Raw genomic sequence first — 14,497 nt, forward strand, 5'->3', positions numbered from 1 at the left:
AAAAAAGAAAAAAAGACAAGTTCATAAGTTTATTTGAGCTTTATTTAATAAAAGGATTAGGAAATTAATATTTAATTAATGTACATATCTAAATTTCAGGTATACCTGCTCATGATAACGAGCTGCAGAGCTGCAAGCCCCTTAAAATCCAGACAGAAGACAGAACATAGTGACACTATCAGTGGTAGTATAGATTAAAAGAGAAATAATCACAATAAAACAATCCTTCTTTCTGCCTTCAGATCACGTACAAGGCCCTGAGCTCCCTGGATCCCAGCGCTGACCTGACTACCCAGAGGGGACGAGTGTTCAAGTTGAGGAATGAGACCCATCACCTGTTTGTCAGCCTTTACCCTGGAACCACCTACTTCTTCACCCTTAAAGCCTCCACCAACAAGGGCTTCGGACCGCCGGTCACCACCCGCATAACCACAAAGATAGCAGGTAAACATGGCATTTTGTTATTTGCTGTTTTTTTTTGGACACAAGTTCTGGATTTCTTTTTAAATTTAAAATTTCTGGTCCACACTGGTTTGATCTTTACTGCGACAGAGTCGTGTTTCTCATCAACACCTGACATGTAGCCTAATTTCAACGGCCACCGCCGCGCCAACACCTCAGCCTGTTTCTCTCTGAATGTGTCCGTCTGTGTTTTTTTTTTTTGTGTGCCTGCCTGACTGACAGCTTTATGACATTTTCTCTCCATTTGTAATCCGGTTTATATCAACCGGCATCGGTTCACAGAAAATGTCAGAGGCGCCGATAAAACGGCAAAAACAAACAGCTTTATAATATGACATTTTTATATAAGAATCACACAACTTCTCCATTTTTCTTCACACTGTTTGTGGAAGGCTGGCCTTTGTTATTTTAATGGGAGAGTGACTGATAACAAAATAAAAGCTCCTTTGTTTTTGCCTTTCATGTCTGACTCAGTACTCCGCATTGTTTTTAGACTCCCATTTGCTTTCTCTTATTGTTACTCCTTTTTATGCGCTTCTCTCTGCCTAATTTTACTCTTTTGTACTTAACCTTTCCAGAATTCAACACATTTTCCTTGTTTTTGGTTTTTGCGCTTTCCTCCTCACTTAGACAACAAGTGCGCTCTTATAAAAAAAATCTGAGTCAGTGTTAAAGCTCCTTTACATTTTAAACTCAAACAAAATTTATGAAACGTTGCTTTATCGCTGTTTAAAGTACCAATTTTCCATCCATCCATCCGTTATCTGTACCTGCTTTCAGGGCCGGTCTCCAGCGGTCATAGGGTGCGTCCTGCATAGGTTGTCAGTCCATCACAATCAATCACACACACTGACACCTAAGGACAATTTGGAGAAGCCAAAAAAAATGAAAAGTCCTAATTTTGGGCTGCGGGAGGAAGCTGGAGTACCCGAAGAGAACTCGATTATGCACAGGGAGAACATGCAAATGCCATGCAGAAAGACCCCAGGCTGGGATTCAAACCTAGGACCTTCTTGCTGCAAAGCAACAGTGCTACCAAGTGGGCAGCTGTGCAGACTTTTCTGTAGGACTTTTGGAGACTTATTAGGTATTTCTATTACCACCATGTAAGCAGTTAGTTTCTTTATCCCACGTAAAGTGGGAGAAATTATCAGATTTCCTGCATTGCCAACTGTCCAGTCATGGAATCATGAAGGAAAAAAAACAGTATGATGTGAGGCTATTTAAGCTGTCTTCACAGTAGGTCAAGTTCTTCAGGCTTTCTGAAGGTGTTTTACAGTATTTTTTTAGACTTTGGCTTCCTTTTGTTTAAATACTGAGTGGATTTTTCAGTTCCTGCCGAGCACAGAGTCGACTGAGTACAGTCCAGTGTGTCATCGTCACGTTACAAACATGGTCCTATCTGTCAACACCCGCGGGGATTTTTAGCGTGACCTTTCCACCGAGCCTCCTTCCTTCAATCATTCCTACTAATCTTAACAACATCTTGCTATAAGTGGGGGGGGGGGGGGAGAAACATGTTCCATCCACACATAAAAGATACGTCTCCTTCCAAATGTCACGCCATCCTTAATCTTCATTATCTAATTTGTGCACCAAAGAACAGCGAGATTTTAAATTAAAAGCTGCAGATGGATAAAGATGGATGGACAGATGAGAAAAAGAGGGGGTGGATTTGTGTTAATAACCTCCATGTCGTAACGATTCCGAGCGTCGCCGTTTCCCTCAGACGTTTTCTGCTGCACCTCCAATATGAGGCGGTGACAGATGTGAAATTAAAAGCAGGGTGTAATATAAAGTCTCTCACGGTGAAGCGTTCATCTGTCTGTTCGTTGCACTTTTCAGCACCTGATGAGATTATTGGGATCAAGATATGAAACTTTAACTCTGTAACAAACTAATCATCAAAGTTTGTGACAGTAAGAGGGAGATACATTAGATAGTTTTTTTTTCGCCCCCTCTCGTTGTTTGTTGAAATCCATATGAATCATCTGTGACGTCTCTAGTCCAGATATAACAGGTTTGCAGTGCGGGCGTCCATGATCAGCCCAGTGCCCACAGCTTTTTTTAATGCCAGACATGTTTGGGGGTTTATTCCAAGAGCTGATACACATCCCCTGTCCTCCAGGCTCCAGGAGCCCTGGGATTAAATGCTGATCATTTCCTGCCTCTTTAAATTAAAGCTTTAATTTAAGATGTTTCTGACGCTAGGTCATTTCAAACAGAGATTTTCTTTTACATGTGATGGCTGCAGAGTCCCACAACCCTCTTCAATCTAGATTCGGTTCTTACTAGCGTTTCTAACAAATTGGTAAGAATGTGGAGGTATTGGAGAGGTCTTGTGGCAGCTATTAGAAGCGCAGGGGGCTCACTAATTAAGTTTGATTACTAATGAGTTCCCTGAGCGTTCACAGAACTTTGAAGGGAGGGCAGGGGGGTCCATTATCATAATTCTGGAGTGTGGCATGAGAAAGACAGGTAGAGGCTGTGGGAGCATAACCATGGCGTGGATTTGCCATGTTTCTTTCAAAACAGGCCTATATAGGTTAAAAGAGAGTTTAAAATAGGACTGGTCATGCCGGCTTCATGCCGAGGCTACAACCACATCAGTTCTTCACCAGGGTGGCAGTCCTCCAAATATGAGTTTGTATTCTTGACACCATGGCTGCTATGGACGTCTCAAAGGGTCTCATCATGCAGCTGCAAAAAACAGTCCCTGATTTCCACACCAATAATTCCCACACCATGCACAATAGAGAAAGATGCGCACCAACGTAGTTCAGTCTTAGTTGGGGGCTTAGAGACCCTGGCTAGGCTGCATTTTAGATCTAGCTGTGAGGACAGAAAACTATGGTGGAGGTACAGAAAGCTATTTTGTAGATCATGGCAGGGGTAACCTTCATGCAGGAAAGAAATCTCTGGCCATACCACTGGGATTGGATGCCCAGACAAAAAGCTAAAAAAACACTTTTTGGTCAGTACTGAGAGCACAGCAGGATCATAACTGGTTTCATATTGATACGAAATTTCAAAACTTGTCTCGATTAAGCTATTGCGGAACGCAGCATGGTCCCAATCCGGTATGAATGGGGCTTTGTATTTATGTGTTAATCGTCTAACCAGAAACTATTTTCACAAAAAGACTTGCACCAGGCACAAGGTGCCTTACTTGCAATGACTTGTGTGTGGACCGTTGCTACATGGTTGGGCGGAATTCAACCTCCCACCAGAAGAGGTAGTTATAGCTCTGAGTTGGTTGGTGGTGAGTGGTATGAGTAGCCAGTACGTTTTTACGACTCCTAACTGGACTATAATCTCACTAGCGGCTAGTGGGATTATAGTCACTAGCTTTCATTTTTGTCATTAGTCTGTTGTAACCTGGCCAACCAGATTAATTAAGCCTACTACTCTCCGTTCTCTACAATATTAATCTGGTCCTGCTCCCATCGAATCCATTTCGTGAAAGGAGGGACAATCACTGTACCAAAATTAAAACATAGGCAGCAAACATCATGAGAAACCACAAGAAGGGAAGCTAGTCAAGCCACTTTTTGCTATTATTCTATCAGAGATGAAATCGTGGATTCTTACAAAACAGCAGTGATAGCAGCGGCTACGCGTGCGTCCTCCTGTGCTGCCAAGTTTGTATTGGTTCGGTTGTGAGCTCGGCCGGTCTAGCTTTCGTCGCACCGGTACATCCCGCCTTAAAGCACAGTACCGCAACGTGATTGGCCCCGAACCGTTTTTGGTTTGGACACAAACGGTTGAAGCCAGAGGGGTAAGATGGATTCTCCTTTGTTTGTGAACGCACAAATGGCGGCAGAATTCATTGTTCTGGCAAGGTTAAGTCTGTTGTGGTTTTTATACATAAATACACATGCTCATTTTGTTAAAGGAGCAATAAGCTAGAGTTCACCACTAGGTGGGCCGTTGAGCCCACCTAGTGGTGGGCTCTTTCTACCTCCACCCTAGCTCCACCACCTTTCCCCTCCCCTTCTCACCTGTGGCCTTGTACGTGCATATTTTCAAAGGATAAATACAGCAAATCAGCAGCATCTTTCAGAGGAACATGTCTATTGAATAAGTATTTCATAGCTTTATAATGCTGTTAGCAGGAGAACTGGGCGTGCTCTCTGTCATTTTGCTCCGATGATACACTGCTCTGACGGTGGTGTTTTATGGTCCGGGAGATAATGAGCCCTGAGTGGCAGCTGTCCACATGCACGTACACGCAGGCGCGGCCAGCCCGACAAAACAAAGAGATGCCGCGTGTCTTTATACCATATTCCATCTAAAAAGATACCTTTAGTTCTTCACGTCACTATTTTCACCTCACTATCTAAAATAATGAAATTTCGCTTATCGCTCCTCTACCTTTTTTGAATCATGCTACTTTGTTGCAGATTTCTTTAATCTGAGTGCTATTTTTGATAATCGTGCAGTATTTTTTTCTTATGTTGTAAATTTACCTTTGCTGTACAATATGTGCAAGCTTCCATTTGCTTTTCTCTTTGCTTCCCGTTTCACCTGAATTTCCCCACGGAGGATTAATAAAGAATATTTCTGTTCTTATATCTGGGTCCAGCCAGTATGCAGCTGTAGGGCCAGTGTGGCCAGATGTGATTTAATTTCTTCATCAAACTGGCCTCTTTTCACGCATGTGTTGCCATCACACACCTCATGGTCCACCTACGCACTGCAAACACTTTAATAAATCACCAAAACTCTGCAGAGACCGTTGACGCAGCTGATTGGTAGCCGTGGCAGTGAAACCTATCTATTGTTAGGGGATGCATTCCAATCACTGCTGAAACACAGGTTCAGTTTTTTTGCAGCTGGATTGCAAGACAATTCTTTTGTATGAATTAGAATTTGATGGAAACCTTTAAGTACATTACAGGCAAATAATTTCTAGCTCTTTTCCTTCTCAAGTGAACTGAAGGATACAGCTGCTTAAGAAAATGTGCAATCACCAGCAAAATAGATCTTTTTGGAGGTATTTCAAAGTTGTTTTTAATTTTACAACAAATGTTTTAGCAAAATCAAAAGACTATGCTTGACTGAAACATGTTTGCCATGTTCTTGAGCCATAATTACATAGTATAGACTTGGTTTAGTCGTTGCTTAGTAAAAGTAACCCTAAAATGTCTCGTTTCAGCTCCCATGATGCCTGAGTACGAATCAGAAACTGCGCTCAATGAGACGGAGACAACCATCACCATCCTGTTGAAGCCTGCCCAGTCCAGAGGAGCTCCAATCAGGTTAACACCTTAATTCTGTTAGAAGATATGTTTTAAAGTCTCAGCCTTCTAACTTCATCTTGGTACGTCTTCTCTTTTTCATCGTCTGCTTACCTTCCTCCTCTGCTTCACATGCTTTGTTCCCAGTTCTCTCTTCCCATCCACCTCACCCATCCTCTTTTACAATCATTAAACTATTTCACACATATACGTCTAATCTGCATCCAAAAGAACCTGCAGAATGAAACCCATATTTAAAAAAAATAGATATTGTCAGTGAAAAACTTGATCATCTAAACTTCTGCCATGTGAAGACTTAACCCTGACCGAACATCACAGATTAAAAATATCACCATTGTTTGGATTTTTTAAAACCAAAGAAATAAACCCTATTTAAGATTGGTTTTGTTAAAGTGAGATCTTAATGCCATCCCAAAAACAAATGTGCTAATAGTAGGGGTTGTTGGTGGATCAGGGAATATTGTTCTTGTCTCATTAGTACTCCCATTTTTCTTTTATTAAACCGGCAATTGTCCTTCATGTGTAATAAGAAAGTTTGAGTTTCTTTTACACATTTCTGCAGACAGTGAGCTCACGTGTTGCTTTTTCTTTTCTTATCTGACAAACAGTTTTCAATAGTAAGTTTGCTTTGAGAATCTGATCTTGCCTGCTTCACTGGCGTTAGATATGTTATCTGGCTTTGAGGCATATTCTTCAACACAGGTAAAAATTGCTTTAGATTGGTTCAGGAACGACAGATTTGGGGAATATAAGTGTGAGTAGGTGTTGATTGTTCTATGAATCCTATCTCATGTTTCACAATTTATCAATCACACAATGCATGTTTGTTATATTAAATGTCTACGTAAATGTTTTTGTTCCTGATCCCAAGGTAGACAACCAAATGTGTTACATAGGTTTAAAGTTTTTTTGCATATATATATAATAGCATTGTATAACAATAATTGTATTTACCCTGAAGTGATCAAAGCATGTGAAGAGACAAAATTTATTTTAAATACATATAATTCAATAATTTCACACGGTTGAGCCGATTGTTTAAGGCGTTTTAAGTCCCATTACATTTTTATTTATATAGCACCAATTCCCAAACACACATCATCTCGAGGCATTTTACAAAGTCGGTTCAATCAAATCATCCCGACAGATTGGTTAAAAAGTTTTCTATCTAAGAAGACACAGCAGATTGCATCAAACTTGCAGCGTTCATCCTTGTCTCCTTTAAATACATCAGCTGGTGTCCCTCCATTTAACTCTGAATTTTTTTTTACATAAGTGTACAAAGCAATCATCTGAGCTTAACTAAATTTCTAAAGTGTTCAAAAGCATAAGAAACATTATCTATCTAAATTACAGACTTTAAACAAATATTAAGAAATTATCTTTTCCTCTCTCCCTCTGTCTAGATAGAAAGAGAGAATAAGATTTTCCTTCCTCTTCTCTCTTTGTGTTTTGCTTCTTCTTCCGACTTTGAGCAGCCTCTAAAAGGCATTAATTTGAAATGGATATTAAGCCAGAACGGTAAAAATGCTACAGAACGTGACAGCGAGAGAGACTCATCTTTGGTCATCGGCAATTATTTTATTTTATGAAAGCTGCCAAACGGGAGCTGGGGGATAATTGGCCGTGGCTCCCTTCACAGAAACATACATTTCCCTAATTGTGTATAATTGTGAAGTGAGTTCTTGGCATGGAGGATGGAGGTAATTGCAGAAGGCCGCTGCATTTGTCCTGACCGCTAAAGTAGCCCCTCAGCCATTCATGGGGCCTCTCAAAGCTTAATGGACACACACACACACACACACACACACACACACACACACACACACACACACACACACACACACACACACCGAAGCACATTAAGAGCAGAAACAGCACTACACCTGTTCGGATACACAAACGCACACCTGCTGAATCACACAGAAGCACATGCACGCTTGGTAGCACACACACAGAGCCATTACTGTGCATTAACTGACCAGACTTGATTTGTCTCCATGCGTTGCTTAATCTCCAGACAGCATGCTACGCCTGACGGTTCGCTGGGAGATTCATGAGTTAGCTTCTAAAACAAGAGATATTTATCACATCTGTGTTTTTTTTTTTTTTTTTACGATTATTCATGAATAATCTCAGGTGCAAGAGTTTTTAATTGAAACTCTAGCACTGAAGGTGTATGAAGTGAAAAGTGCCATATCACTGAAGGATCAGCTGACAAACTGAGCACTGTATCATCATTCAGTCTAATGAAAAGGGTCTGGATTAGTTGTTATCGATGCTTTCTGAAGGTCAAAGTGTTTTTGTTTTTTTTTGGTTATTTTTTTCTGCTTTTTTTACCCTTTCTTTCATTCATGTGACCATGGCCAAAAGAAGCCTCTAGACTCAGAAACGGACTCCGCCCAGTGAACACTTTCTAAAAGTCAACTTATTGTCTCTTTGTAACAGGCTGGTACTGAAAATTAAACTTAAAGATCCAATATAAACTAATTATCATGTGTTAAGTTTAGCTGTGCTTTTGTAACTAAATAATCTTGCATCAGAAATAAGGTACGGAGCCCTAGAGGGGTCATCGCAAAATGTTTTGGATGTTGAGAGAATGTGCGCTCGTTTAACTAAATTGTGCGCTCGTTTTACTAAATCGTGTGCACAATTTACTATATTGTGCTCTCGTTTTACGATAGTGTGAGCTCATTTTACTAAATTGAGCTCTCATTTTAAGCATAGTAAAACGAGGGCACAATTTATTAAACGAGCGAACGATTTACTAAAACGAGAGCACAATTTAGTGAACATGGTTATAGAACATTGTGTGCACGATCTACTTAAACGTTGCCACTATATGTAAAACGTGCACTCAATAATGTCTTGACACATGTAATCATGAGCACGTTATAGTATATTCGAGATCTCGATCTACCAAAACGCACCCACGAATAATTAAAACGTGTGCTCGAATAAGTTTTATTAATTCGACGTCTCAATTAAAGGAAACGTGCTCACAAATTATCACGACCTGGAAAAAAATATCACTTAAAGTGAGCTCTCCCGGGCTCCGTAATAAGGACCAATAAGGTTAGAAAAACACATTCCTCCAAAAATTGGTGGGTACCATTCTAAAATTTAGTTGAAAACCAGGTAAAGTTAAGAAAAAAGTAGCTTTAAAAGACTTTGAGGACGCCCGAAGAACTAATAAGACTGAAAATCCAACTGCTTGGGGAGGAAACTATGAAAAAAGTAGGAGTGGATGAGGAGTCTTGTACAGTACCTTTAGTGCCAGTGATCTGTTGTGTAACTTTGGTAAAAACCAACGATCTAAAAACCGGTCTTCTTTTTTTCCAGCTCCTACCAGCTCGTTGTGAAGGAAGAGCGCAAGTCTAAAACTCGCCGCGCTGCCTCTGAAGCCCCGGAGTGTTTTTCTGCCCCTTTCAGCTTCCGTAACGCCTCCATCCTGAACTCTGCGTACTACTTCGCCGCCGACCTGCCCCCCTCCAGCCTCACGGTGGTCCAGCCATTCACAGTGGGGGACAATAAGAGCTACGGCGGCTTCTGGAACCCTCCGCTCTCCCCTGCCAAGAGCTACAGCATCTACTTCCAGGCTCTGAGCAGAGCCAACGGGGTGAGTCTGGACGTTTAATACAGTAAATATATATATTTTTTGGATTCCTAAATAAAAGAAAATTGTACCTCTTCTGCCAAATATGCCGTTTATTAGGTCCTTTTAATTATTTGTTGCTTATGACTAACTGTCTATTAATTATTCCGACCAAAGCATGGAAATGAGGAGCTCTGTAATCACTGCTGGTGAAACCTTGTTCAGGATTCCTGCACATGCTGTGTCACAAGATTTAGGACAAATGTTGTTTTGCAGCTGCCAATTTTCAAGTCTTTTTTTTCAAGAGGGGGATAGAAATTATGTGTAAATGAAAAAAGGTTTAAATGCAGTTGTCAAGATAAATGATGTGCTCTCTATGTAGCGTTTCAGTTTTGCAGAATATTTGCAAAATGGTTCCAGTTCTGAATGGTAGAGTACCATTCAGAGTCATCCTCCTTTGCTTTAGTCTAGTATAAACAAGAAACATAAAGTATAAAATGTATTTATGCAGCGCTGGTTCTCAACAAATGTCTCAAGGCATTTTAGAAAAAAAATAAAAACTGCAAAAACATCCCATTTATACACACAGTCAATTCAATCCTCTGATAAAGGTAGATTCACTGTCAATTATATACATTCCAATTCAGTCATAGTAATCAAATAATGCAAATGAGTTTAGTTTATCATTTAAATTGCTAAGAAAAAATTAACCAAATGTCATCCAGTTGATTGTATTGTCATTAATTCTGCAGCAATTACTCTTCCTGGACGGGCATGTAGCAACAGTGCATACTTGATTAAATTGAGTCGTTAACTTTGCAGGAATGCCACATACTGAGCAGCCATTTCTATAGAGGCTCTTTTTAAATAAAAATATTTATTTAAAAATATTTATTTAATATTTAGCCTTGTGAAGCTGTTGCAACCTCTGTTAGTTCTCAGTTTATCAACAACACAGGATAGTTCTTTGTTTAAGCCATTGTTATAATATGTAAAATAATGAAATCCAGCCTCGATGTGGTAAATAATAATAATAAAAAAACAATTGCATGATGGTGAGTTAATATCTTATTTTATATGCATTTTCTTTCTTTGAGCGTTTTGCTAAAACTACTAAAATGACGGCATACATTAAAAGACTCTTTATAGGCCTTGATTTTTTTTATACTGTCCCTACAGGAAACCAACAAAAGAAATCGAAGCACAATTTTCCCCTTTTTACAGTTTATTAAACAAACCCAGCACTACTGAGCGGTTTAAGGCTTAACGATCCTAATAAACGTCCACAAGCAAATGATCAGACTGTCAGCATTATCAATTAGGAACTTTTTGCCACACCAATGTCGCACACAAGGCTTTCTTCTGTTTGAGGTTCTAACAAATGGATTTCCTTGAATAAATCAAAGGAAAAAGTGTCTCTTGTGCTGCTCCTTTTCATTAATTAATCCCACCGTCTACTGATGACAGCTCCCTCCACCCACCTCCCCCACCTGTCTACTCCTCATAAGCATTTCAAGACTCAAACTGGGCTTTTTTGAATATCCATAATACTTTAAACCCCTGTGAGGCTTGTTTTTAATTTTCCACTACCGTAACCTCGGTGTGGAGGGCGATGCCCGGTGAGTTGGCCGACGGCGTGATGCAGTCGCCTCCTTCCTCCTACAGAAACGGACAACGTGGGTCCAGATTTGACTGGATCTGTGAGCACATGCATTTCGGCTCCGAGTGCCTTAAATCCGGTCACTTTAGGGTTCCGGATTTGATTGGATAGCAGTCAATCCAATCAGAGTTAGATTTGTCCAGATCATGGAGTGGAAAATTGTGGGTGTGCTGGGGTGGGTGGTGGGAAAAGTAAATAGAAATATAAGTGGAGCTGTTCAGCCACCATAACCCAGATGATTTGATGGGGAACTCAGGCTTAGAAAATGGGCACTCAGTTGGATTATTCATGACTATATGTATGTATTCTGCCCATGTTCTCATTCCTGGGTTGAAACTGTTGCTGGCATTTTCCCGAACTCAGATGTATAAAAACTCTAACCAAGTTTTATTTTCCCTTTCCCAGCTGCCATACACTGCTGGGCAATGATTTAGCCTTTAAAGCTTTAGCCTCTAAAGCTTTAGCCCCCTCATTATAGTTACAGATAGGCGTGAAGGTGATAGTTGTCAATCAAGGGTTTAACTTATCTACTGTTCTCACAAAGTGCTTTTATTTAATTTCCTGTTCTGTCAGTCACTTCTGCAGGCGTCAGTGTCACTTCTTCCTGCAACTGCAGATGCTTCTTATTTGCGAAGGAGCTCCTCATTTGCACTTTACGCGGCTATGTTGGTGTGTCACAGTTTGATCCCATAGATGAAAGTGCTTCTCGTTTCCTGCCAGTCTTGGATAATCCCACTGTATTTTATTTTCCCCCCATCTAAGAGCCACCTGTCCATCAAGGTGAGGGCCACCCCTTCCTTAGTCTTTCATTTCTTTGTCGCTGCCTCTCAGGAGAACGTTTAGAAATAATTGTTCCCTAGATCTCTCGTTTTCCCCACGTGTCTTGTCACGGCCTTTCAGGTGGTGAAATATCTCAAGACAGAATCTTAAATGTGAGTTTGACTTTATTCAATCAAGACACGAAGCGGCGTCCGGAATGTGCAGTTATTCAAAAAAGGACTTGGGGAAACTTCGGGAAAAATCGCCGACCCTAGCTTTGAAGTCACAAAACACTCACCATTACAGTGCCCACCAAGGCCAAAGACCTGCCAGGGTAGTCCCCACAGAGCAGCCACCACACAGGTGGGAACAGTCTGGGAGACCACGGGTCAATCAAGTGAAGTGATCCCGCTACCAGCTGCCTAGATGGCTGCCAGGACCCCAGGAACAAAGTAGACCCTAGCAGGTGCATTCTTCATACCTCCACTACCCTCTTTCCAACCGCAGAGCCTACTCTTCCCCAAACATGTCCCCAACCTCCAGCCCCAACAACCACACCCTTCTGCCCAACCAATGGGCCAGGGTCACTGGGCCAATGGTACGGCGGAATGGTCCCGTCTGGGCACAGACAGTGCCCCCCCCCCAATAGGAACTAGAGAAAGCCCCAAGCTGCCCGTCAATCAAGCTCTCATCCCACCCATACCAGCCTGAGAGTGGCAGCAGGTGAAACAGAAGGTGCATGACCTTATTCCGTCTAGGTGCCGGCAGCCGCAGCACCCCCACCCCACCCCAGGATGTTCCATCCCAGACCTTCCACCAGACCCAAATGCCCATTCTGCCTTGGGACTACCCCACTTTCAACATCTCCATGGCCCTCGGCCCCGAGATGCAGGGGCCAAAGCCTATTGCCTCTGCGCCACTTAAAGGATGTATATTATTGGAGACCAATTTGAATGTCTTCTGTTGGTCTTTCTTAAGATCATAGAAAGTAATTCTGAGAGTAAATTTTAAAATACAATGTATACATTTTCCAGGTTCTAAGTATAGCAAAAATGTGATACTTAGGACCATCAACCAAACATTGTAGGGACATTGTAAAAAAGTTAAATTTGACTTAGAAATCTGCAATATTGTATGTGATAGTAATAATAATAAACAAAAAAATAATGCTGTTTTTTTAACTTAAAATGTTTTTGTTAACATGTGTTAATGGAAAAAGTTGTTGCCCCCACTACATGAACTATTGGTGACAGAGCTGAAAATTAACATTTAAATGGGTGATATTTTGCGGGTTCCAGATTCTATTTTGTCTTTAAGTGTGGATTTATAACCTCCTACATTGAATTACTCCCCTGGCGAGACCCCTTCCGAGCCCATTCCTGGTCAGTCAGTATGGATCGATCTTAATTTTAATTGATAAAACAGATTAATTATACACATGTGGCGTAACTTTTCTGTGTGCCCTGAACACATCCAAAACACAAACATAATGTATGCCCTGTGAGGGATGGGATGATAGGACCATGTTAGGGAGTGTCTGCTGACCTGCTGCAGCCATGCTGTTTGCTCCGCCAGGCTGACTGTAATCATTCTGACCATGGACCTCCAGTAAAGGACTGCGGCCCCGCTGTTAAAAGACTGTCGGTACATTTTGCGCACAGGTTGCATCCTGCAGACACATTCTCTACTCCACTCATTTCTTTTCCTTTCTTTCCAGAAGATTTGCTCTTTTAACTCACTCCAGTATTTTTCTCGCTTTTTTGTTTGGTCAAATTAGGAGGGCCCATTTGTATATCCGCTTAACGCAAAATATCAGATTGACCCAGTCTGACGTCGCACTGTGCCACTGGGAGTCGCGAGGGCGGCTTCGTGCCCGGGCATAACCGTGCGTGGCTCGGGTAAAAGAACAAAACAAAAAAAAACATTTTGACTTCTGACCGGTTTGGCCTGAAACAGATTAGGCGTTCGGGAATCCTCCGAACCTCCCCACGTCTAACCCAACCTTGGGTGTGACTGACTTTAGCCACTAATTTTGTTAGACCATTGCATTGTGGAGTGGATCTCCAGACCGTACCCACCTTGACTGTTCCATCTGAGACGCAGAGGTGAACTGGCCCTCCCCGCCTTTCCTCCTCGTCTCATAGCCTCTACCCTGTCTGCCTCTGCTCAGTCTGCATGACTGCAGGATCTTCTCACAGCAAGCAGGGACGCCAATTCGCCACACTGTGATATGATAGATAATGGGAAAACCGCTTTTGCAGCGCTGATAATTTCATAATTTTTCTTTCTTTCTTTGCTCGTGCCTCCCCCTATGTGTCGTTGAAAAGATGCCGCCCTGATCGGCTGCCCGGTTCGCCCAGGCCAAACACCGCTGCTGCTCCTCTTTCTACTTTCTAATGTTCTCGATCACATGAACCTTCCCATTTCCCCCATCTTGGTTTTCCTTTCTGTCGCGCCTGCCTCTGGGGTGACATCAGATAGATGTCAGTCTCTCCTCTGCCATCATCAAGCAAGTTAGTCAGTGCTTGGCACATTAAACCTGCTCACCAACGGCAATCTCAATGTCTCGCTCAATGTCGTCTGATGTCCCAAAACACACACACACACACACACACACACACACACACACACACACACACACACACACACACACACACACACACACACACACACACACAAGAATCCCTTCCCTCAGGCTGTAAGTAAGACATGTAAAACGTTGAGGCATTTGGGACCAGGGGATGAAGCACGATGTGGTGG

At 41.8% G+C, this 14,497-nt stretch overlaps 1 protein-coding gene across 1 annotated transcript in view; it reads left to right on the forward strand.

The window, feature by feature from the left end:
- ptprt (protein tyrosine phosphatase receptor type T) overlaps positions 1–14,497 on the forward strand; it is a gene marked incomplete in the record, with an annotated part of 394,538 nt that overhangs the window by 208,269 nt on the left and 171,772 nt on the right. The window contains 3 exon segments of the mRNA XM_036124734.1: positions 243–444; positions 5,621–5,723; positions 9,066–9,342. Of these exon segments, the coding sequence (XP_035980627.1) occupies positions 243–444; positions 5,621–5,723; positions 9,066–9,342 (582 nt within the window).

Source organism: Fundulus heteroclitus, chromosome 20 (genome assembly GCF_011125445.2).
Source record: "Fundulus heteroclitus isolate FHET01 chromosome 20, MU-UCD_Fhet_4.1, whole genome shotgun sequence".
NCBI classification, from domain to species: Eukaryota; Metazoa; Chordata; class Actinopteri; order Cyprinodontiformes; family Fundulidae; genus Fundulus; species Fundulus heteroclitus.